Source organism: Cnephaeus nilssonii (genome assembly GCF_951640355.1).
Source record: "Cnephaeus nilssonii genome assembly, chromosome: 6".
Taxonomy (NCBI): Eukaryota; Metazoa; Chordata; class Mammalia; order Chiroptera; family Vespertilionidae; genus Cnephaeus; species Cnephaeus nilssonii.
Window position 1 is genome coordinate 24,675,329 of NC_137077.1, and position 26,914 is coordinate 24,702,242.

General features: G+C 41.6%; 1 protein-coding gene across 1 annotated transcript in view; it reads right to left on the minus strand.

Moving 5' to 3' along the window:
• GRIN2B (glutamate ionotropic receptor NMDA type subunit 2B) overlaps nt 1-26,914 on the minus strand; it is a gene marked incomplete at both ends in the record, with an annotated part of 295,204 nt that overhangs the window by 83,294 nt on the left and 184,996 nt on the right. The window contains one exon of the mRNA XM_079775801.1: nt 23,173-23,287. Within this exon, the coding sequence (XP_079631927.1) occupies nt 23,173-23,287 (115 nt within the window). The remainder of the gene's footprint in view (nt 1-23,172; nt 23,288-26,914) is intronic.

The following is a 26,914-nucleotide window of genomic DNA, read 5'->3' on the forward strand; positions in this document are numbered from 1 at the left end:
AGTAAATAAATAAAAAGAAATCTGTTGCTGATGCTTTATATCTGACTGTCTCTGCTTAAACTTTCAGATAATAGCCTTGCAGGGTGATGCCAATTCGAGGATGCACAAGGTGTTCCCAGCACTGGCTCCCCCAAACTGCCTGCTGCCAGTGAGTCAACTGGTTCTGTTTCTGACAGTTTATTTTCGTTTTTGCCGAGTTTCTCTATACAAGTGCTGACTCTGTTCTCTTTTGTAGCTGAAACTGTAAAAGATCTGGAGTCCAGTTCTGGGCTGGTCCTGTCCAGATAAATAAGGTCCCGACATCTCCGTCCACCATTGACCACTAAGAGGAGGTAAAGCTAGCTTTGCCTCCAATTCTGCAAAGCCCAGCCAGAGGCTTAAGAAGAGTTCTCAGGTTGAAGATGAATATCTGGCCCCAAGTTCTGGCTACTTCCCTACAAACTAGAGAAACAGAGGTTCCCAGAGAGGGTAGGAACAATAAGAAACAATATTTCCACTGAGAAGTGGAACTGAAACCCTCAGGCTTCCACAGCCTTCCCCTCACCACCCCTGAGTAAATAAATAAATAAATAAATTGGCAATTACCTAAATTAGGCCAGTTTTATTACTTGTTTAGTTGCACTACACTTTTGAGACATGTGGAAAGATTAGAAATTAGTTGGGAGTTAGTTGCATGTCATTTTGAGGGAATCACCATTCAATCAAGAAAATTACCTGGTACAAGGTATCCAAGGTATTCAAATGGCACATAATGCTCATATCTATTTCTGCTTACCAGCAAACCTGCGGGCCAAATGCCACGGCTCTTCTCAGGCTTGTTCTTCTTACCTGCCTCGGCTCAGAGGAGAACCACAAATCCCGACCAGCGATGACTGTACTCAATGCCGGAGGCAAAAGCAAAAAAGCTGGACACATTTGACAAACACTGTGCATAAGGCTTAAATTTCAGAGCAGCAAGAACTGATGGGAAAGGGAAGCAGGCATCAGGACACTCAGGAGCCAGTGCGCATGAATCCACACTGCACCCCCTGCAGAACCAGCATGGGAGCAGATCCTTCCCTACCCTATGTTCCCATGGGCATGGCGTGGTCAGGAGAGTCTCTGGAATCTGACTGCACAGTCTAAATCCTGGCTCCTCCACTTCCTAGCTGTGTGACCTTCAGAAAACCACTAAACCTCTCTGGTCCTAATGACTGTGTGTGTGTGTGTGTGTGTGTGTGTGTGTGTGTGTGTGTGTGTGTAGTTTGTTTTTCGTCTTAAATAGCAACACCATAGGGATGTTATAAAGATTAATGTGAGTTAATACAAGTAATCTGCTTAGAACAGTGCCTGACTTACAAACACTGACCTATTGTAAAAGTGGTAGATAGCTATTACTAACACTTTGTTATCTGTTAGCCAGGGTTCCCACTACTTTAGAGAATCTTCTACAGAAGAATTGGTGCAAACTAGGGTTGTGACTCCCTACATCTTCTGAGGCCTTTCCTTTCCCCTGCTTTCTGCCCTGGGTGGAGTCTTCACAGTTCCTTACCCCTTTTGAGAAACGTCTTCCCTTTTTTTCTAGTTTCTCTTGGAGTATCTAATTTTTCTAATTTCTCTCTCTCTTTCTCCATCTATCTGTCAATTTTCCCTCACATTCCTTTCTTGGCGAACAAAATCCAGAACACCGCAGGCACTAATTTAAAATGTGTTGAACAAATGGTAAGCCAGAGCGTGAACATACATACAATTTAGTCTCAGGATACAATAATGACTTCAAACTATAAAAAAGAAAAAAACAAAGCAACTATAAATCATTTCCAATTTTGAAGAAGGGGACCACAGAGGAAGAGATAAGTAGTCACTTGAAAAACAATATCCAGAAACACAGAATAAAATAATAATAATACTTTACAGTGGGGACTTTGGTGCTCTCTGTGTATGTAACTGTGACACAGTCTCTGACTCCATTCACCAATGTCTCCTACATTAAGGAGGACAAATGATCCTATTGTATAAGGGAAGACAGTCAGAGGTTTCTCTCTGATTGCTCAGTAGCAAGGTCCCAAAGAAGGCTGCTCTGGGTCGTTAGTGCAGCAAATTACTGAAGAGGCAAGAGAAGCGTGACAGTGGAGAAATTCAACTTCCTTCCTAATCCCCTTCCTGGAAGGTAGCTGTTAATAAAGCCCAAGGAACCAAATGACTGAGCTCCCCCATCTACAAAAGAAAGTTCTAAAAATAAACAATTCTTATACCTAATTAAGGAATAAATAGTAGTCACTAAAAATATGCCATAGCACACTTTGGAAAATCCAAAAGGGGACTTGTAACCACAGATTGTCTGAACTGGGAGGGACCTTAGGGATTGAACGCAACCCTCTTGTTTGATACATATAGGAACTGAAGCCCACCATTAGTAAGTGGTTTGCCCAAGGTCACCCTGCAGATTGATGGCAGAGCCAAGACTTGACAAGCCCAGGGGAATGGACTCCATATTTCTCCAATTCTAGAACCAAATTGAGTCGTGCAGCAGCAAGGGGAGGCGGAACAGAGAAGGAAGGCAGAGAAGGGGATTGGGAACATCCCTGCCAGCAGACTGGTTATAGAGATTTAGTGAAAGTTGAGTCCAAGATTGAAAAAGCAACCCGAAGAGGAAATGGAGCAATAAGACCCACCAGGCAAACCACTTGCTGTCCTGGAGCGCTTGGTTATTAAAATGGTGTCCTGGGGAATTGGGGATGTTCCAAGAATTAGCTCCAAAGGGCCAAATAGGCTTTTCATGTACTGAAAATGGCCCGAGCTCTCCCTGGTGAAGAAGGGCCCAGGTGTTCATCTATTATTGAGCATGTTTAAAAAGGCATTTAGGAAAGAGCACCCAGAGACAGATTTGCAACGACAACGTCAGTCCCGGGAGAGCAGTGCTTGCTTAGGAAGGGAGCAGAGTTCATGTTCAGCGATATGGGAAGAGCCAACACAGGCAGGTGTGCTGGCATCCTCCAAAACACCTGTTGGCATCTGTTCCCCCTCCAGCAGTTCCCCGGGAAGTGAACAATACAGACCATGAATGCCAACAACGACAGACCTTCTGATTGTCAACACACTCAGACCAATGAGTCATAGCCAATACTTTGCACCTTGTGCATGGGGGTGGGAGTTGAGGGATGAATTTTTAAACTTATATACATACAGACACAGTTTCTAAATAATGGGATAATATATAACACTAAAAATTATGTAATAAATAGATGAATAGAAATAGATAAATAAATATACATATTTAATTATATGTTTTATGTCCAACTTATATTTTTATATTTTAATGATATATATTTATAATATACCACTCACAGCATATTGTTAAAGGAAAATGTAGATTACAAAACAGGATGTATAAATACCATCTCAATTTTATAAAAATATACTTTTATATTAATAAAGCACATTTATAATGGATATGAATACAGAAGGAAAAAGACTGAATGATAGGGACCAAAATGTAAACAGAAATTATCTCTGGGTGGTAGACTTTGAGATGAATTTTATTTTCTTCTTTATGCCATGCTATATCTTATTAGCTTTTCCTTAATGAAAAATTACTATACTTTAGGAATCAGACACAAATGAAAAATAATTATTACATAAAAGAGAGGTTTATTACACCAGATGAAACAGGAGTCCTCTGGTTCTGAAAAAGAGCCTCAGAATTTTGTGTGCAATACATTTAAAACCACTGTTTAGTCATAGCTGGTTTGGCTCAGTGAGAGAAACACATAGATTGGTTGCCTCCTGCATGCACTCCAACCAGGGCCCAGCCTGGGAGGATCCTGAAACCGAGGTACTTGCCCTTGACTGGAATCGAACATGGGACCCTTTGGTCCCCAGGCCAACGCTCTATCCACTGAGCCAAACCAGCTAGGGCTATTTGTTCTGATCCTTATTGTTGAAAGTATTACATATGTCCCTTTTTTTTCTCCATTGACCCCCTTCTAGCCTTCACCACCCTATTGTCTGTGTCCATGGGTTATGCATATATGCATAGAAGTTCTTTGGTTGATCTCTTCCCACCTACCCTCGCCTTCCCTTGGAGATTCGACAGTCTGTTCTCTATTTCTATATTTCTGGATCTATTTTGTTTATCAGTATATTTTGTTCATTAGATTCCACATATGAGTGAAATCATGTGATACTTGTCTCTCTGACTGGCATATTTCACTTAGCATAATACTCTCCAGGTTCCTCCATGCTATCTTAAAGGGTAAGATATCCTTCTTTTGTACTGCTGCATAGCATTCCATGGTGTAAATGTACCACACTTTTTTTATTCACTCATCTACTGATGGGCACTTGGGCTGTTTTCAGATCTTAGCTATTGTAAATTGCACTACTATGAACATAGGAGTGCATATATTCTTTCTGATTGATGTTTTGGGTTTCTTAGGATATATTCCTAGAAGTGGGATCACTGGATCAAATGGCAGCCCCATATTTAATCTTTTGAGGAAACTATACAGTTTTCCATAATGGCTATACCAGTCTGCATTCCCACCAGCAGTGTACTAGGGTTCCCATTTCTCCATATCCTCATGGTAGTTCTTTGGGTATAGGAAATTCCATTCTGAGATGGAGTGGTTCAAATTTCTGGAGTTGGGAGGGGGGGAGATCTAAAATACCTTGTCTCCAGAACAAAAAAAGACCCAGCACTCCCCTTTACAACCTTATTAGCATTTGCACAAAGAAAAAGATGCACATGCCATTACTTTCATTATTAACTCTCCTTTCCTTCCATCCTGGAGGCTCAAAATCTCATCTGAGTGTGGCTCTTCTGCCTGGACAACTTCAACTTCCTCTCTTCTCACTCTGCTTCTTCCCTTTCTTTCTCTCTGCTTTATTTAATCCGTCTAGTGCGACTGAAATCATCTTGCTCGCTCTCTCCACTCGGACTCTGCCACTATCTCTTTAACTGCTACCAGCAATCAATTTTCTGTTCCTAAGACGTGGCATTTGTCCTGCCTTCACTTCTAATTTCAGTTTTTCCTACTCCACATCTTTCCTTTCATTTGCCCACCCCCTTTCTTTCATTTTTCTGATCTCCCAGCTGAGTTTTTCATCTGCTGATGCCTTCCTTTCTTTGCCAGGTAAATGCCCTTGAATCACTGATATTCCCCTTGAAAGCTCATGCCTATGAAGCCTTCCCAGGATATTCTCCCACTAAAGAATAATTTGTTACTTTGTGAAGAAAAAAGACAAATTCACACCCTCCATATGCCTAAAACCTTTTAAGGCATGAAACGTTTATATTTCTGTATTTCACTGTCATCCAAATAGAAAGCTCTTTGAATGTGTAGTGTCTTTTGCCTTCTACCATTCTAGGGTGAACTGGGGCATTCAGTATAAGACAGAACTGATTTCCCTGTGCCCTGATGCGTGGAGACAGCACTCCGAATTCTCAGAGGTCTCCTAGAGGCTCCAAGGTGAACTGCAGCCAACAATCAAAAAGCTGTGTCAGCTCCATAAATACCCAACTCCCCATACCTGAATGTACTCATTTCCAAGGTATACATTTTAGATTTTAAGGAGGGACAGAATCTTTCTGAACTCATCGCTATCCTGGGAGTTGCAAAGTCTAGTCTATAAGAACCAGGTAGATAATTAATAAAAGGGTTGGGACACCTGGGGGCTGTGTTGAACTGGAGGGCATGTACTCCATCCAAAGAGGGTCACCCCACCCACCCCAATCCCCTGTGGAATGTGAACCAGTGTTGTTGCCAGTGTTGTTCATTTTCATGAAATCCAGAAATGTGCAGTTCTAATGAAATTTCCAAATGTCTAAGTGCTAAATGACAATTTATTCTCAGGCCACATATAACATGTCTATGATCCAAAAGCAGTTTGGGGACTGCTAGTTATGACTTTTCCTAAACATCCTCACCGGGTCCTTACATTGTGACTACAGGGTCCAATGGAGACAACTGAGGAAGTACAATAATTGCCACAATAGCTGCAGATGTCATGCTCACTTAAAACAACAGGTTAGGGTAGGTAACTTACTAAATGCAATCAGTTTTTAGTAAACAAATGAAAGTTAATGCTTCTTGGTTTTCTGGGAAAATGAAATACAAATATTGGAATGCTCATACCCTGATGTGTCAAGTTAGAAAAAAATTCATATTCCCAAGTTCTAAAACCTAGTAGAAATGGAAAAAAATGGAAGATAAAATATACACACATTTCCCCTGTGGCTCAGAAGTAGATCTGTAGACTCTATGTATTTAAAGTAAACAGTATCAATGTAAAGTGTAAACAGAGAATCTATGGGAATAATTTGAAAAATTTTTACTATAAATAAATAAGTTACCAGTTAAAGTTCTAACAACAGCCATTGGACAAACTCCTTAGAAATTTAACTGGCAACTTATTTAAAACAATAAAGCCATTTCAAAAGCCCCTGTGGGGGGCTGGCATGCCATGTCTGAGAGCCACTGTATCCTATCTGACCACCTTAACAGCACTTGGTGCCATCTGGAATGATCATACTTATTTATTTGTTGATATGTTTGTTGTCTGACTCTCTTCACCACTCCTTGAGGACAGGAAACTTGTTAGTCTTATTTAGTTCTGTTCCTCCAATACCCAGAACAGTGCCTAGCACCTAGTGGGGACTCGGGGGATATTTACTGGATGAATAAACCCAGACAGCCAGCCTAATATCAGGGAGTTTCTATGGCAATTGCCGAAGACCACAGATAATTCAGAATCTCCTAGAGTGAGTGGGACAGGCTTCAACTCTTTCTTGTTGGACTTCTGACTCTGTCCTCCACTTTTGGAGAGAGAAAGATTCAGTTTTATTTTAAAGTGAATGGCTGGGAAATAAAATGAGAACAGAGAACAATGACAGGGTGGCAGTCTTAAATATCCATTACATAGATACTTCTCTTCGTGAAAGGGAAATGACTGTGCTTTATAGGTCAAAACTCATGTTGCTGACCCTAAACCCTGGAGTGTCTGGGGTGGGACCTGAGAACTGACTCTTCACATAAATTCCCAGGTGATGCTGATGCAGTTAGTCCAGGGATTACACTTTGAGAACCACTGGCAAAAACTGTAAAACACTATTAGGTGTCAATTGTTACTATCATTCACTCTCCATTTCACCATCATCTCCTTTAAATTCAACCCGGACTGTGACATATCTTTTGGCATAAACCACTTTCCCTTGTGGAAGGTTTTCCTTTATTGGCTGTGGGCCAATCTACCCACCACACAATAAGGAAGTAATAAAGGGGAGATGGGCAGTTCTTTATTTTCAACCACAAAGTGGTAGTTTATAAGAATGAAACGAACCCAAGGAGATCGAATGGCACAAGGACGCATTACAAGGTTTCATAAACTGTCATTATTGCTTAATGTGTGTTTGGTTGATCCTTAATGGTTACTGAGAACCCACAACATACTAAATCTAAGCTGAGGGTTTTAACTCCCTTATTTCTGAGGAATGGACCCAAGCACAGACTGCTGTGCTGTGTCATAGACTTTGCCATCTTTTTCTTATTATAAGACTTAATTTTTGTAACCCCTATGCAAAAACTTGTTCATATATAGCGGAAGAAAGCTTGCTCATTGCCTATTTATCACCAAGCACGTTGAGAATTCTATTTGCTGTTCCTAGCTCCTTCCTTTTAGTAGCTTGAGGCCAAACCAATTCTGTTCTGTTTTGTGATCATTTTCCTCCACTTTCTTATTTCTGGACTCAATTTCAATTGTATTATCGTTGGTTGAAAATACATTCAAGTGAGCTAACTGAACAACTGCATAACACTTGCTACATGCTAGATATTGTACTAAGAGTTTTACATGAATGAAAACTTATTTATTCCTTATAGCAACAGTTTGAGGTAGACAGTATTATTCTTCCTATTTTACCTGGTATAGATGAGGAAACTGAAGCATAGAAAGGGAGAGCAACATCTATTTACATTTCTTCAGATAAATCACTGTGTTAAGCAGAGGTAAGATAGGAAGCCTCTTGGCTTTTAAACTATGCCTCACTGAACAGTTCAATAATCCAAGGTTAAAGGGAGAACATAAGCCAAGGCATGTAGGCACAAAAGTACAAGAGGTGTTAGAGAAGGGTTGGTTGCAGTTACACTGGCGTGTTAAGCTAAATGCAGAGGTGAAGGGGGGAGAGACTGGAGCGTAGGTTTGAATGCCCTGTCTTGAGAGCCAGGGTTGGAAGCACAATTTGTCCTGTGGAAGCATATCTCAAATTTCACTCATTTAAGTACCACTGTAACAATTTTTGCCACATCTGTGTACCACCTACACTATTTTTATTTTTTGTTACTATTTTTTATTTTAACATTTATATAGGATTTTACAGAGATTTTTAAACTAAAGGTCATGCAAGTAATTTTAGAAAAATAGGTTTTAAAATTTTATTTTATTTTTTCCATCACCATTTATCCCTTTCTTGCCCTCTTCCACCCCCCCCCCCCCGACTCAGCCCCTGCAATCACCACACTGTTGTCTGTGTCCATGAGTTCCCTCTCTTTTCTTTTTTCTCTTTTGCTCAATGCCTCCACCCCTCCATCTCCCCCCGCCCCCTGAGCTGTCTGCCTGCTCTCTATCTATGAGTCTGTCTCTATTTTGCTTGGTAGTTCAGTTTGTTAATTGAATTTCACATAGTGAAATCGTATGGTACTTGTCATTCTCTGACTGGCTTATTTCACTTAGCATAATGTTATCCAGGTCTATCCATACAGTTGCAAAGAGTAAATTTCCTTCCTTTTTATGGCAGAGTAGTATTCCATTGTGTAAATGTACTACACTTTTTTATCCATTCATCTATTGATGGACACTTGGGCTGCCTCCAGATCTTGACTACTATAAATAATGCTGCAATGAACATAGAGGTACAGTGCTCAATTGTCACTAACCATCAGATAAATGCAAATTAAAACCACAATAAGATATCATTTCACACCTATCAGAATCAACAAACCACAAGTGTTGGCTAAGATGTGGAGAAAAGGGAACCCTCATACACTGTTGGTGGGAATGCAGACTGTGGAAAGCAGTATGGAGTTACCTCAAAAAATTAAAAATGGAACTGCCTTATGACCCAATGATTCTACTTCTGGGAATTCATCCAAAGAAACCCGAAATACTAATTCAAAAAATATATATACCACCTATACTATTTTTACTTAATATATGAAATAACCTTCCTTTTAAAAATAAATTTATTTAAAAAATTCATATCATTGTAAATATGAGATGGGACACTAGCCAAAAACAGGAAATAACTATAAAAATAAGTAGATGGTTATTTAAATAAAAGATATGTATCCCTCTTAAATTAATTCATACACCACAGTGAAACCCACAATTACACTTGGAGAAACATGAAGTGACAATGATGAATCACAGAAGATCAGTGTTCTTATTTGTTGAGTTTTGCTCCTACTCTCTATCATAAATACACTGAGTGGCCAGATTATTATGATCTCTGAACGCATAATAATCTGGCCACTCAGTGTACTTCTCTTGAGTACCTAATTTATTTGATATCAAAGATACTATAAATCATGCACCTGATCAATTTTCCCCTTTGCACTGGCTGATAGAAAGCTCAGGGTAAATAGGTGGTTGATCTCCAACAAAAGTCTAGAGTACTTTTGGTACCCATTTGATATAAAAATACACTGAGTGGCCAGATTATTATGCATTCAGAGATCATAATAATCTGGCCACTCAGTGTATATAAATGAACCTTCACCTAGTTTTATGAAATCTCAAAACTTCTCTCTCTTAGCTAATTGAGTTCACAAAATATTTGGCTGGTTATGTTTTATGAAAAACAAAGTTAAAAATCACATCACTCTCCTCCTCAGATTTAAGGACTGTTTTGTAGGTCAACTATTTTAAATTCCCCCTGGTGTTTCTGCATTTATCTGCATCTCCAGCAGATGTCTGATCAACAGGGCTATATGGCTACAGTGGTGGCTGCATTTTAGAGGAGCTTTAAGGCAGACGGTAACTCTTTCCTAAAGTTATCATTCTGTGCAATCAGGACCTAGACAGCTGCTTTTATAGGTAGTTATGGCCTTTGTTATTGAAAGAAAGATCTTTCCTCACCATTTGAGGAGATAGGTTCTTGTTCTCAACTGAAAAGAGGGTGTGTTTAATAAAAGATAGTGAGAGGGTATAGGGATGTAGGGGATACAGGAAGCTTTTTTGTTGTCTTTATCTTTCTTGCCTCCCTCCCTCCTTCATTTATCATTTTTGTTAATCTCAGGAAAATGTTACACTGAAACAGCCAATAACTGTCTGGGCTAACTACTCTCCTTGCCCCATCAGGACCATTTCTTAATACTTAGTTTAAAAACTCTTACATGATGTGGCCCACATGTTTCCAGGGTGTGATATCTTCTAGTCTACAAACTTATTCCCACTGAGATTGCTGTACTTTGACCCTATTAGCCTAGTTGTGCTCTCATACTGTGTCTTAAGGCACAAAGTATCCTGGACTTAAATGGAGCTAGATATAAATGACTCCAGCCAGTTCTGCCACTGCTTAGCTGAGTGAATTTCAGCAAATCATGGGAGCTCTCTGAGCCTCAGTTTACTTATTTACACAAGTATTTCCCAAAGATAGGAATCAAAACAAGATCATATATACTAAAGTTTTTCACCATATTGTTAGTAAGGTGTTATATAAATGTCAGATGTGATAATGGCCAAATCTTTTTAAAATCCCTTAATCTCCAGCTAGATAGACTGTTCTAGAATTGTACATCTTTCCCAGCTCCTATTGGGAAAACAGAATTTTTTTCACTAGTCTATAAAGAGAATGCTGAGGTGGCTTAACTATCCACTAGAAATTCTACCTGAGGGTTGATATTCTGTTCCTTTGCCAGCAAGCTCCCTTCCCTATGGGCTGAATAAAGAAAACTGGCACACATTATTCCAAGAATAGCTGAAAACAATGATCTTAGAAAATATTTCACACCAAACTGTTGAAGTAGAAGAATGTGGAAGGATACCTAGAGGAGGCTGGTGTAAATAGGAATGCTGTGCACCTGGCAAGTATGGCATGAAGGATGGCTTCCTTCCCCCTAAAGTCTCTCCCTCTCCCGACCACCACTGCCCTCTATGTGTGCCCTTCTCCTCTGTATTTGCCTCCCCAGGATCACATTTTTCCACTCACTGCTCCCCTGGCACAGATTCACTTTACATTTAAACCTTCTGAACATTTAGCTGATGGAGCTGTGACCTGAAATGCCTTTAGAAGCAGCAGTGGGACGTCTTCATGGGCAGGAAACACCTGGACCCTGGATCACAGGTGAGGTGACAGCTTCCAAGCAACCTTAAGATTTCATATCTCTCTCTCTCTCTCTCTCTCTCTCTCTCTCTCTCTCTCTCTCTCTCTCTCTTCCCTGAATGTGTGTGTGTGTGTGTGTGTGTGTGTGTGTGTGTGTATGATGAACAGAACTAAGCTAATAGAGGAAATAATACAATCGCCCCGAATAATCTGAGATCTATGGCTATTGTGGGAGATTTATATCCATGTTTTTTATTAATAGCTTTAATTCTTAAAGACAATTTATTGTCTTAAGTGGCCAACACTTCCTTTCAAATCTTGTTCTGCAGTCCTATTAACAGAGTTAACATGCCAAGGTCAGAGCCTCTCTCCCTGTGTACATGAATTACTTTTACCCTATTCCTGGCCAGCTCTCATAAACAGGGATTATGGAGAGAGACTGTGTGTGGACTAGTACAAATCCATCATCACTGTAGGAAAACCTCACAGTGGAAGATCTCCTGGTGCTAGGTCAGCAGAGGCTTGCTTGTATATGAAGGACATTCAGATATTATACTTTAATGTAAAACTTGAGATCCCAGAAAATGTCAATATTATATTAATACTAGAGGCCCAGTGCATGAAATTCGTGCACGGGGGGGGGGGGGGGGTATGTCCCTCAGCCCAGCCTGCACCCTCTCTAATCTGGGACCCCTACCGGGATCGGGCCTAAATGGGCAGTCGGACATCCCTCTCACAATCCAGGACTGCTGGCTCCCAACTGCTCACCTGCCTGCCTTCCTGATTGACCCTAACAGCTTCTGCCTGCCAGCCTGATCACCCCCTAAACACTCCTCTGACAGACTGATTGATGCCTAACTGCCCTCCCCTGCAGGCCTGGTCACTCCTAACCGCCCTCACTTGCAGGCCTGGTCCCCCCCCAACTGCTCTCCCCTGCAGGCCTGGGTCCCCCCAACTGCCCTTCCCTGCAGGCCCACTCACCCCCAACTTCCCTCCTCTGCAGGCCTGGTCACCCCTAACTGCCCTCCCCTACTGGCCTGATCCTTCCCAACTGCCCTCCCCTGCTGGCCTGATCCCTTCCAACTGCCCTCCCCTGCTGGCCATCTTGTGGCAGCCATCTTGTGTCCACATGGGGGCAGCCATCTTGCATGTTGGAGTGAAGGTCAATTTGCATATTACTCTTTTATTAGATAGGATAGAGGCCTGGTGCACGGGTGGGGGCCAGCTTGTTTGCCCTGAAGGGTGTCCTGGATCAGGGTAGGGGTTCCCTTGGAGTGTGGGGTGGCCTGGGCAAGGGGCCTGTGGTGGTTTGCAGGCCGGCCATGCCCCCTGGTGACCCAAGCGGAGGCCCTGGCATCTGGGATTTATTTATCTTCTATAATTGAAACTCTGTAGCCTTCAGCGGAGGCCAGGGCAGGCCAGGAACTTGGCTTCCTCCATCGCCAGGGAAACCCAAGCCACCTGCTCTCTCCGTGGCCGCAGCCATTTTTGTTGGGATTTATTTATCTTCTGTAATTGAAACTTTGTAGCCTTCAGCGGAGGCCTGGGCCAGCCAGGGTGTGCAGGAAGCTTGGCTTCCTCCATTGCCAGGGAAACCCAAGCCTCCTGCTCGCTCTGTGGCTGCAGCCATCTTGGTTAGGTTAATTTGCATACTCGCTCCTAATTGGCTGGTGTGCATGGCTTGTGGGTGTAGCAGAGGTACAGTCAATTTGCATATTACTCTTTTATTAGATAGGATATGCACATAGTAGCTTGTTTAGTGGGAATACATAAAGCTATGAAAAGAGTAGTACCTGCTATCAAGTCCCAGTCAGTCTTTAGGCACATCAGCCTGTGGGTATGTGAGTTAGCCACATGCCCTACCCACTGGTGAGAAAAGGGGATTGCTCTCCCTTCTTCCTGTGTCACTTATGGCAGAAAGAATAGAAATAGCACCAGAAAGCCTGGCCACTGTGACTCAGTGGTTGAACATCAACCTATGAACAAACCAGGAGGTCATGGTTCAATTCCTGGTCATGGCAAATATCTGAGTTGTGGACTTGATCCCCAGTGTGGGGCATGCAGGAGGCAGCTGATTAATGATTCTTTCTCATCATTGATGTTTCTATCTCTCTTTCCCTCTCATTCCGCTCTCTGAAGTCAATAAAAATATTTTTTAAAAGAAAGAAAAGAAATAGCACCAGAAGGAATGTCACATCAAACATGAGCCCCACAAGTTTCTTGAGAACACAGGCCTGAATTTTACAAGCCTCTGACCCTCAAGAAAATAGTCCCATATGATAAAAATTGCAGACACAGAACACATAGCCAATCCCTTTCTCTGTGTGATGTAACTACCAAAGAAAAAAATATTGTCATCAGCAAAGTTAGAGGACAGCACCTCCAATCAAAAGATCAGAAAGGGAAAAATCCTCCGTGACTAAAGACCAGAAATCACAGAGGAGCACCTTCCCCACCAACTGCATATGTGTCCACTGGTTGCTAGTGACTGAATATAACCTAAGTAATTCTCAAATTAAAGGCTGTCTTTTTAACATTCAGGGCTGTTAGATAACAAAGAAAGTGGCCAAACATTATTGCCTTGAAAAGCAGTCTTATGGCATCAATGTTGGACTATCAAAAACTCAGAAATTGTTTTCATATAAGAAGCAGAGTCTCTGTGTAACATACATATAAATATCCAATCATGAGGGATCAGCTTGGAGAAGCATGATCTATCCTAATAATGGACTATTAGGTAGTCATTAAGTTTCATGCTTTTGGATAATATTCATAAAAGAGGAAAAGGTCTATCATATCATAGTAAGAGAAAAAAAGCAGATTGCAAACCGTTCACATACAGGGTGGAGCAAAAGTAGGTTTACAGCTGTTCATATGGATAATAACACAAAAAAATAATAAATAATAATACAAGAATAAACTCCATGTTTCATGTACTCAGAACTCTAAACCTACTTATTCCCCATCCTGTGTTATGTTCTCAGTGCTATTGCATCACATTGAATTCACATACTATAAATACAATATGCACAGAAATAAAACACCAGTAAGAAATAGTATAAATGTAAATGCTAATTCTTTGTATGTGTATATACAGGTAACTTTTATTTTATCCCTCATAATGGCTTTAATAAGCGTCAATTACCTTCATAATAAGAAAACCATAAATATGTTTTAACCTCTATATTAACACAAGAATCCTCTAACCTCTACACTAATATTTCTTTCAATACCACTACTGACAAAACATTATCGCCTAGGAATTAGAAAGATAGTGCAGAGGACTCGGGAGCCAACCATAAACAACTGTCATGGAATAAAAATCTCAATAAAATTTAAACAAGATGGGTGAAAGTCATATTTGTGCTCTGGAGACATGTTCCTCTTTACCGTGTTTCCTTAAGTCAAGGTTAAGTCAGAACTCCTGTCTCTGGGTTCAACTCTGTTTTTTTCTCCCCACCAGCATGTGCAGGTTTCAAAAGTAGAGCTGACCAATATTATCTTATTATTTTATCCCTCATTCAGTGGCTCACGACAAACATACAAAGACAACGAGCCTTTCTGAAATGAGATTTCTGAAGTCTATTCCCTCATTACATCCTGCTCTTCTCTTCAAATTATTTTACAATCGTGCATGGGGGTAGAAGCTGCACTTTATGGATTAAGTCTAACAGCAGTGCTGAGAGTTTGTGGGTTAAGGGCACACCTCCTATTCCCAGATGTTGGCCCCCAGTTATCTCTTTCTGGAACCCCAAAACCAGTGTAGGCAAAGAGGATGGGCTTGGCTCTTGGAGCTCAGGGAACAAGAAGAATGGAACTCTTGGATGTGAGAATCGATGATAACTACAACTCAGAAAGATAGCCAAAAATGTGTAATCTGGTACCCTGTCTGTAAGTCATCATCATAAAGAAAATGTTTATGAGCAGAGCCTTACTAATCAAGCAATATGAAACATCCACCCAATTATTATTTCATACCAAATAATAAAATTTAACAATCAACCTAGGTTATAGAAATGTTAAGTGTCACAATAAGCACTCTTTCTTTGCAGTGTCCTTTCCCCGGCCCTCAGACACTAGGAAAACTACAACATTAATCTGATGGTGGCCCATGGTAGGTACTCAATAATTATGTGTGAGAAGAAAGGAAAGGGGAGGAAAGGGAGGAAGGACAACTCTCAACATCATGTAGTTCATGTATTGGTTCGGGGGCAGGACTGTACATTACAGAGTGATAAGAATATATTCTATGTCATCCCTCCTGTTGTTAACAGTTCTGATACTCAACACATCTCTCTATTAAGAAACTTTCCCTATAGCTCATATAAATCCCCTCTGCTTGATCTTAAGCCCACTTACTCTGGTTCTGTCTCAGAGGAGAAAGTGAACAGCTGATCCCAACCTTTGGAACAATAATTATTCACACATTTAAGGAGAGTACGCCATCACGTCAGTGCCTTTTCTTCTCCCCCTAATGACCCCAATTCCCACAGACTTTCTCCAAAGATCCTGTTTTATAATCCCTTAATCCAATAATGCATATTAGTACTCAGTTCTAATTCAGCAAAAATAGCATGTTGTCAAATGGCAGTATCAGGAGATCCAGAACAAACATGTCGAGCATGAGGAGCTTCTGTTTCACCTCTCAGACACCTTCCACAGAGTCTGGAGAGAGTAGGGCTATTCCCTAGCCTCTCCTATGAGGCTGGAGCAGAACATGGCTTGTACAGGTGTGTTTGGGCATCACCAAATACTTACTGGCCTACTTTACAGTCTTACACTATGCTCGGCACAGACACATAGTGGAAAACCAAACAGATGTGGTCCCTGTGTTCATGAGCAGTCTGTCCATTTGTACATGAGTGAGTCTACGTGTATATGTGTGTGTGTGTGTGTGTGTGTGTGTGTGTGCATATAGTCATGTGAGTGGATGGAGAGGCTGTTTTATTTTGCCAGTCAATGGCTTTCAAGTGGAATATGTCATAGCAGTGATTAACTTCTATTGTACTATCACCAAATGGGCCACCCTAGTCCAGTGGTCGGCAAACTGCGTCTCGCGAGCCACATGCGGCTCGCGAGCCGCGGTTTGCCGCTCTTGACTAATGAGTTTGCCGACCACTGACCTAGACTCTTGATTCCAATAATTACAGGCTGTTGTTGTTCCTTGTGATTAAGCCCCTATCCCAGTGGTCGGCAAACTCATTAGTCAACAGAGGGGCAAACCGCGGCTCGTGAGCCGCATGTGGCTCCCGAGACGCAGTTTGCCAACCACTGCCCTAGTCCTTCGGTGCTAGTGTCACTAGAGCACCCATATCTGGAGTTAGTGCTGTCTCCTGGGTATTGCAAGCCTAAAATGATAGCTGGGGATTGTGAAGCCCAAAGCATGACCCAAGCATGACCTATGTAAGGAAGGCCATCTTCTGGTAGGTGGAGGCAGGGAAGAGGGAGTGGGCTTCTAAAGTACATATTTTGCCTCTTTGGGGCAAAGACAAGCAGAGATGGAAATCATGCCTATCCTTCTGCTATTCTGGCTCAGTCCCTTTAAGGCCTGTTTACATCTTATAGTCTAAAAATGCACCATCATCATTTCTTGAAGTCATTACCCAGAACACACCCCCACTGCATTTCATTTTTATTATCCCCATTTTAGGATCATTTAAATGGAAGCAGAGAGCAGTGGCAATGAAGCAAATCATGAGAGGCTCTGATAAAGACAGAAGCCTGGATGCTTGTTGGAACCGCTTCTTGGTGCCAGACTATTTTTAATGTAAGTTTATGAAGTCATTCCCCACTTACAAATGAACCTACCTGGCACACAATTAATTTTCACCACTCCAACTTACCATGCTATGCCTGCATGTGTGTGTGTGTGTGTGTGTGTGTGTACATTCCTTTTTAAATGTTCTTCTCCACATTCCTACATACCAGAGTGAGAGAGTGAGGTACTGGCTTTCTGTGAACATAATCTGATCTAGAGATCCCATTGCTATGCTAGCTGCACCCCTATCCTCCTTAGTGGCTCCTTACATAGTATCCCATCAAAGGCTCACAAGAGCTGGTACTACTTGTTTTTAAAAAAGGAGGCTGGTGAGTTCATATACAAAATTTGTATGTGCTTGGAGTATTTTCAGAGTGAATACATGAGACATTAGAAATAATAACTGCTCTAGGAGAGGCCTGAAGGAACCAAGGATCACAGATGATAAGAAGACATTCTTTTAAAAAATATATATATTTTTTATTGATCTCAGAGAGGAATGGAGAGGGAGAAAGAGAGACAGAAAGATCAATGATGAGAGAGAATTATCGATTGGCTGCCTCTTGCACACCCCCTACTAGGAATTGATCCCACAGCCTGGAATGTGTTCTGACCGGAAATCAAACCATGACCTTATGGTTCATGCATCAATGCTCAACCACTGAGGCACACCAGTCGGGCCATTTGACTTTTTTTTATACCATTTGACTTTAAGCCATGAGTAAATATTACCTTAAAAAATTACACTAGGAGAGTAGGAACTACCAAATGATACTTGTTGGATACTGGCTGTATTTCAGTCACTACTAACTGTTGTTTTACTATAAAGTCTCCTTTAATCTTATAACAGCCTTACACAAAGCCCTATTTTACAACATGGAAAGAGACTCAGGTAATATCAGTGGCTTGGTTTATACAGCTGATAAATGGCCACATAAACTGGGCTCTTTCTGATTTCCAAAGCCATGCTCAGTCCCATAGACTATGTTGCCAGGACTTCAAGTCTTTTGAAAATAAACCACATTTATAATATAGTACCTTTGAGACTACTTTTAAAAATCCTATGAAATCCCATCACATGTTCGCCTTCCTGGACCTGCTTGCTAACCGTGGTCAGGCCTGCGTCCACTGGACAGTGAGCCCACTGAAGACTGTCCACCAGTCCTCTGCTGGCACTCGGAGCACTCACTCTGTAGGCGGGCACCGTACCTGCTCTCACGCTCCCTTCAGTAAACCACTCTATCTAAATGGGAGACTTTCGTGCAGAAGTAAAGTGGCTGGTCAATACTCTAAATCTCCTATGCCTATGGATTCTTCATCTATTTAACAATTATCTCTCAAGTGTCTACTCTTCTTAGTGTAAGAACTAAAGGAAGCAAAAACAAGATCCTTGTTCCCATCGAGTGTTCATCCTGGTGTGAAGAGACAGGCAATAAACAAACAGCAGTCAAATGAGCAAACATCAGATAATAAGTATATTGAAGACAATTAAAATTAAAATAAACTGTTGTGATAGAGTGACTGGGTGGCTACTTTGTCTCAAGTCAACAGGGAAGGCCTTCTGATGAGGTGATGTTTATTTAAATGGCAAGAATGATGCTTTGTCCTGGGAGCTACTGTCCTTAAAAACAGACTCGGGTTTCTTTTGTATGCTCCAGCTCTCACCTGATTTTCATTCCAAGTGCCTGTTTACAATGTGAATTTTTAATCCCAGAAGTTAGAGTTGGAAAGGACCCTACAAATCTTCTTAATCTCATGCCTCGATTTTAGACACCAGGAAAGAAAGATCTAGAAAAGTGAGAAGAGTGGGTCACACAGCCAGTTAGGAGCATGGCTGAGAGTCCAGTCTCCTAGCCAATGTTTCTTCCACAAACCTAGATTCCTTTCCTGCTTATCTTCTTCCCCCTCCCCCTTTCTTTGAATTTATTGGAGTGACACTGGTGAACACAATTATACAGGTTTCAGGTACACAATTCTACAACACATCATCAGAAGAGTGTATTGTGTGTTCACCACCCCAAGTTATCTTCCCAGTATCCATTTCCTCACTGTAAGATCCTACCCTGGTGCCTGACTCTCTGGAGTCCACAGATACTAAATCTCCCCTGGACCACAAGGAGGGGCCTGCAGGAGTGGTATCAGGAATCCTGAGAATGCAGAACAATGCTGGGGTTTGGGTTACTGTGGAAGAAAAGGTACAACTTCCCACAGTGTGATTTCACCACATCTCAGACATGCCCTGGAACTGTGCCTGTCTCCTGCCACCCCTTCCTGCCCACCAGAGAGCCCTAACAAGAGCCTCCTAGTTTAGAACTTGTGAACTCAGTGAACACTAAAGATCTCTCCCCAGCAGTGTTCCCTGATTTAACCAAGTCGATACGAAAATATTCTATTCTGTGATTTCAACCCCTCTCCAAATGCTTTACAAAATGATTAACCACAGAATTTCTTTAAATAATAAGTTCCATTAGTATATTTAAAGTATGATCTATGAAAACTCAGCCTACACACAGATCTTATTTCCCACCACCAGAAACAACAAAAACCCAGCTACTGTATCAAGGGCAATAGCATAAACTTGGATTCTTAATGATGGATTTTAGACTCTTGTGTTATGTAATGGTTCTCATTCATTGGACAAATATTTATTGAACTGCTCAATGTAACACTCCTCCAGGTTGCTGTGAGGACACAATAAAAGACATCCTCTGGCCGCTGGAAGCATGCATGCACACAGCCCTAACACAGGCAGATGTGATGAGTGCTACAACATAGGTATGGGCAAACCCTACAAGGGATGAGGGAGTAAGATTAAATTTCGGTCAAAGATCAGGGAAGGAGACAGCAACATTTTAATTGAGTTTCAAAGGCTGGTTATTATTTGTATAATTGTACAATTCATCCCAGGAAAAGAAAACATCATGACATGTTGTACATACAGGGGCACACTTTCAGGACAGAGAGGAGTCCAGCATAGCTTGATGGTAGACGGGAAACAAAGAAGAAGAGAAAGACAGGAGTTGGAAGGTAGACCAGAACCTTGAATGAAAGAGTAAAGTTTAGACCCAATCCATAAACCACAGAACCTTTGAGTGGGTTTTGGACAAATAAAAAACATAATCATAATTATGCCTTAGGAAGCCTATTCTGCATCCATGTTTAAGGGCTGATCTGAATGGACAAATGTGGGAATCAAGAGGCAAGAAGGCATACATATCACAATCACATTGTTCCTGGATAAGAGAAAAAGTAAGGAATACATTCAAGAGCTAGAATAAAGGTAGAAGTGATAAAAAAGGGAGAGGATCCAAATTCCAGGGACGAGAATCTAGTTTTGGAATGGGGTGGGAACCGCAGGCCTCAGATTCCAGCCTAAGGAAGAGAAGTCAGCACGAGTAACAGTAAGTAGTGTCTCTTTAAGAAAGGACAGTTTGAGATGCCCCATACTTGAGACAGTAATCATGAGTCTACCGCACAAAAGCTACCCCAGCTGGACGTCTTCTGATCCATGCCTGAAGCCTCAGTTATTAATAACTCCTCTTCTGGAGATGTACAGAAGTGCCTATTATACACGAGGGTCCCAGCATACTTCTTAAATTATTTTGTCTCTACAGCAGCAGTGAAAATCAGCTTGATTGGGATGAAGAGCAGGAGCCCAGGGAACAACCATTTCTGAACAAATGATAACTCAGAGGAGGGCGGGCAACTTTAATCAAGAACACCAGGCATAATGTAAGCCTTATACTGTCCCTGAAATGAGGAAAAACATGACAGATGGAGGTCTTTCAATTTGAAGAATAAGGTCCTAGGTTCCACTACCTGAGCTACATATGCCCAGTTTCACAGGTGAGCAGTCATATACTATCTGTCCAGGGCTCTCTGTAACAAGGCCATGAATTTCAAGTTGATCTCTGGCCTCTTTTCCTGGCTACTCTGTCGAAATATATAGCTTGGTTTCCATCCTGGTCAGAGTCATGCTGACATCTTAAAGCCTGCTCTCAGCCTATCGGTCCATGGAGTCTGTAGAAATTACCTTAAATCAATGTTTCCCAACGTGTTTCACAGAATATGAATTTCAGGAACAAAGGGGTGTTGTGTTAAAATAAATTTTGGAAATGACAAGTTAAATAATATAAAATATATTTGTTCGGTTTTTTTTGCTAAAAGATACCTCTGAACTTTCAATTGCTAACATGTTCTGAGAATCTCTCAGGATGAGAAAGAGTAGGTAGCATCTCCCAACATTATTTATCTGCAGAACCATTTTTCAATAAAGCATCTCAAGGGACCAGGGTCCTGCAGAACACACTTTGAGAAATACCAGTGATGGCATTACTCTCAGGACCATTTGTACTTGAATAGGAATCAGGAACAATAATAAAAGCTAATACCTGTGGAGTACCTACTATGTGCCAGGCACCTTTTCAAGTTGTTTACATCTATACTAATAAAAGGTTAATATGTTAATTAGACGGGAGACTTTCTGGATGATGGTCTGGGGATTAATGGTGGAGCACAGGCCAGGTGGGAAACACCTGCCTCTGCTCTGCCATTGATCCCAGAGCCCCAGCAGGGTGGGCAGGGCCTCCGTGTGGGCGGGGATCAATGGTGAGCCCAGTCCTGGTGGGAAACACCTTCCTCGGCTCTGCCACTGATCCCAGAGCCCCAACAGGGTAGCCAGGGCCTCCCTCTGCACAGCATTGATCACAGAGCCCTGGCAGGGTGGGTAGGGCAGGCAGGGCCTCCCTGTGGGCGGCAATTGATCACAGAGCATAGGCTGGGTGGAAAGAGCCTCCCTGTGAGTGGTGATTAATGGCTGAGTGCAGGCCAGTGGGAAACACCTGCCTCTGCTCTGCCATTGATCCCAGAGCCCCAGCAGGGTGGGCAGGGCCTCTGTGTGGGCGGGGATCAATGGTGAGCCCAGGCCTGGTGGGCAGGGCCTCCCTGTGGGCCAGGATTAGTGGCGGAGTGCCAGCTGGGTGGGAAATGCCTGCCTCTATTCTGCCTTTGATCCCAGAGCCCCAGCCAGGTGGCCAGGGCCTCCCTCTGAGCATCATTGATAATAGAGCCTTGGCAGGGTGGGCAGGCAAGTGGGGGGGGCAGTTGGGGTGAGCAGGCCAGCGAGGGGGCAGTTGGGGGCAAGCAGGCCGGCAGGGGGGACAGTTGGAGGTAATCAGGCTGGCAAGGGGGGCAGTTGGGGGTGAGAAGGCCAGCGGGGGGGGGGGCAGTTGGGGGTGAGCAGACCCGCAGGCAGAGTGGTTAGGGGTGATCAGGCAGGCAGGCAGGCAGGTGAGCGGTGAGGAGTCAGCAGTCCTGGATTGCGAGAGGGATGTCTGACTGCCGGTTTAGGCCCAATCCCTAAACCGGCAGTCAGATATCCCCCAAGGGGTCCCAGATTGGAGAGGGTGCAGGCCGGGCTGAGGGAGACCACCCCCCCCCCCGCACAAATTCCGTGCACCGAACCACTAGTATAATAATATTTAATCCTCATAACAACCCTGTGATAATGGTGGGTGCTATTATTATTCCCATTTTACAGATGATGAAGTGGAGGCGCAAGTGGTGAAGAGAACTGTACAAGGTCCCTAAGTAGATAAGATGGTTAGTAGGGGACCTGGGAATTAAACCTAGGCCATAATTTCTAATGGTAGAATTTTAGACATTGTGATTAGCTGGCAGTGGGAGAGAGCCTGAGAAAAGACTTGCATGGCAAGCCTCATCACTGTAAATCCACACCTGTCTGCTCATAAATTAGGCCTCCCCAGTGTATTGTGTAGGACATGACTTCTAAATTGTATCACTGACACGGTTTCTTCACCAAAATGTGTTACATGGTACATGCACAACCTTTCTTTAAAACAAAGTCATGATTCAGACAACACCATACTAATAAAAAGGGCAATATATAAAAAAAAAATAATCGTTTGATTAACCAATGTAGCAAGAAAATGAAGATACGAGTTTGAGAAATGGCTTCTTCTGTGTTCTCAAAGTATTGATTTCTTGCTCCCTGCCTCAGAGAGCAAAACCAAGAAACTGCTTTCATTTAATGTTTTGCAAACTTTCCACCCATTCCACTCTAGTGTGCTTGAGAATTGCCAAAGACATGTCCTACCCTCTCCCATTTCCTCTCCTTGTTCAGAAGGATTATCACCAGTTTCGGGTGCATCTGGTAGCCATCTTCACTGAAGGACAGATTTCTCCCCTCAAAAGTGACATTGATCAGATACCTGTGAAGATAAAATAAAAGAAAGATTAAAAGTATGAAGAAAGTATGTCAAGAACAAGATAGCTAGAAAGAAAGAGACAAAGGTGGATGGAGATAGACACATAGATAGATATATAAATATATGTGAAAATGTGGTACCCCTCAAACTTTTTGTTACTCAATAGAGTCATCAAATTTTCACATCATAGGAATAATATCTACACTAATAAAAGAGAAAATGCAAATTGACCATACCTTTGCGATGCCCACCAGCCAATCAGGAGTGAGTATGCAAATTAACCCAACAAAGATGGCAGGTTAATTTGCATACACAGGCGCAAGCAGCCAGGGGTGGGAAGGAAGGCCCATTCTTGCACTAATCTTCATGCATCGGGCCTCTAGTGAGAAGATAATATAATAATTTGAAATAAGGGCACCGTGTTTGAATTTAGTCTATAGCTATGACTTTGATCAAATCACTTAGCCTTTTGAACATCACTCTTCTTCCTTATCTACAAAACTGGGGTAATAAAGAAATTTACTTTATTGGGTTTATCGGCTTAAATGTGATAACTCACCATGGGACCTGGTGCATAGTGCACCCTCATTGTGTTAACAATTATTTTTAAAAGCAGTGGAATAAAGGTGGTAGAAACAAGAAAAGAAAGTGGGAATGTACCATGACAACTTTCTGCTAAGAAAGGTGGCATATTGGAGCTTAGGGTCTCACCCCCTACCAGAGATATTCATAGGCTTTTGAACTCTTGCTAAGATCCAGCCTAGTCCATACTTCTAAGAGATGTGAGATGAGTCAAGCAGGCAGGGATCTGGTTCCACAAGATGCACCTGGGAACTAGGACTATTGTACTGTACACTGTGAATAGAAAATGCTGGGGGCAAAGGGAGAATGAGGGAGAGGCATTTCACAGAGAGAGAGTTCTAGGCACAGGCTTATAGCAGAAACTCTGGAAATAACTAGAGTCAGACCAATGAAATTCTTTCCCCACAACACCTGCACCTACACTCTACCTTCTTGGCCACTCTGATCTGTTGAAGAGTTCCCTCATTGGGAATTTCCACAGGCATGCTCATTACAACCAAATTAGTTCAACTGTGCTGATGGTAATTAATGTCCCTTTACCATAATGGCCCAAAGAATCAATAATGATTAGCTCTGTGTCCACAAGACATGCTATTCTGGAGCCTCAGCCTGATGCTACTGTGAGATGTGTCTCTGCTAAGAAGCAAAGGGGGTATCTTATCACTGACACGAGGTCCTAAAGGGCTTTGGAGATATGGCCAACAATGATTTCCTAATATTACACTGAAGGGGAGAAGAAGAAAGCATCAGGAGGCAACTTAAAGTTATGTTAATTGAATTATCTTAAGTAAATGATGTTGTAAATATCTAAATGGTTCTTGTCAGAAAAAGTTTCCCATCCCTGGTTTAGGCAATGATAAAGATGACTAGGCATCATAAGCCAAACTCTCATGGATCTCTTCTCACTTCTAGGGCTGCCTGAGATTTTTTAAGCCTCTCATTCTCTGGTCTTGTGTAGCTTCACAAATGTAACCAGGAAGAACCCTTAAGATCACAGAGTAGAGATCCTAGAATCTCAGAATTCAAAGAAACATACATAATCAACTAGCTCACCACTTCTTGCAGTTTATACTTCCTGTCTATAGCATCATACACTTGGGCCTCACAGCTCTTTTTGAATACTCCCACTGATAGGGAGTTCATCACTACTCTCCATCCTCAAGGTAGCCATCTCACTGCTGCCCTGCAAGCCCTTGAACCTGGTCTCCTCCTTAGATATTATACAGTTTTGGTCTAAACCTTCTTTCGCATGAGAGCTCTTGAAGTATTTGAAGACATTTATCATGCATCCCTTATAAAATAAATTTTAATCTTTGAAGAAAGCTTAAGCTCATTTAAGTTGCACACTTTTAAGGAGACCGATAAGAGGGGTCGGATTATTTGCCCAATGTTCCACAGCTAATTGGAAGCAGAAATAACATTTTAAGCCACATTCCCAGTCCCATGTCCTCTCTCCCATAACATCCTGATTCTCATATGCCACATTGGGTTTATTATCCCCAGATCCTTCATGTAGTTATCATATGCTATGGCTTCAAGTTCCCTTGGCTGCTCTCTCTGGGAACTTCCAATTGATAAAAGTGTAGCACCACTAATTCAAACCAATGCTCCACATGGCATGCATCCCCTCCATACGCTGCACTGCTCCTCATCTCTCACTCAGTGATGCTTGCTCAAGCCCATCACTAGTTAGAAGATAACAATCATGTCTCCTATAGTTTTCAACAACTTCAACCAAATCCCTATATCATTCATTTCAGGGACTGTAATTACAAAGGTATAAAATAAAATATTTTAAACAAACAAACCAGAATTTGAGTACCCAACATAATTTACTTGGGAAATATGTTGTTACTACAACAACACTGCATTGCTTAGAATAATTTCTAGAAATATTCAGAGGTTTATAAGATGCAACAAATTTACTTTCGTCTCTTTTTTTAGGAGAAAACAATAAAGGGGAAGAAGAAGGAGGGAAAAGAATGGGAAAGAAGAAGGGAAGAAGGGGAAAGAGAGAGAGGGAGGGAGGAAAGGATAATTGGGGCGGGGGGGGGGAGGAAAGGAAAGAGGGAAGAAAAGAGGAAGGGAGAGAAATAAATTACCTCTATTGCTCTGAATAATTCTGACTTTATCCAAAATAGCACTGAGAGTATTTAAAAGAAAGTGTCCACTTCAGAAGGCAATTATAAAAGTGAAGTTCAAGAAATAATTTAAGTAATAGGCAGCCTGAATGGAATAAGTATATAGCCTCTAATGATAATTTCTCTGAAGGGGACAGCATTGAATTCAGTGTATTCATTGAGAAATTCAAACGTTGAGAAAATAAATCACAGTAATGAGCAATGTAATTGCACTATAGTTAAATTTCTTTAGTTATTTCTGCTCCAGATCCTCTGATTTTCCTTATAATTTTTTTTCTTTCTGAGACGTTCATCTTCTTCCATCTCTACAGCTTCATTTTATTTTATCTAGGTATTTTTTGCATATTTTACACTCATCAAAAATATTTTAAAAATTGTATGACAATATAGAGAATATTCTTCTCCAAAGTATTCTTTAATCATTAATATCCTTTATCACTACTTAGATTAATCATTCACATTGTGTGTTTTTTCTGAGTAATTCCCTCTGACATGCCAACATTTAGCTATTAGTGAGGAGCTTACAAATATTCAACCACCTTGCACAAGGATGCCCTTTGAATAGCAGAATGAACCATACATTCATTGGTAATGAAAAGTGTGGCCTTGGCACATGAACCTCAGCTTTTCTTCTTTAAAATGGAAATACCATTTTTACTTACAGTTTATCAGATAAGGCTATTGTGATGATCACATGAAATAGTGAATAAGACTATGTAAAATATGATATAAATATAAGCTTATACAATAAAAAGATGCTCTGAAAAAGAATACAGTCGCATGATTTGACTACCTATCTTATTTTGGACCTCGGGAAAAGTGTGTGATTGCATTTAACAAGACTCAATTATCAATGGAACACAGTGGAGGAATGGAGATTGCATTCCACATTTGGAAGATACACCAG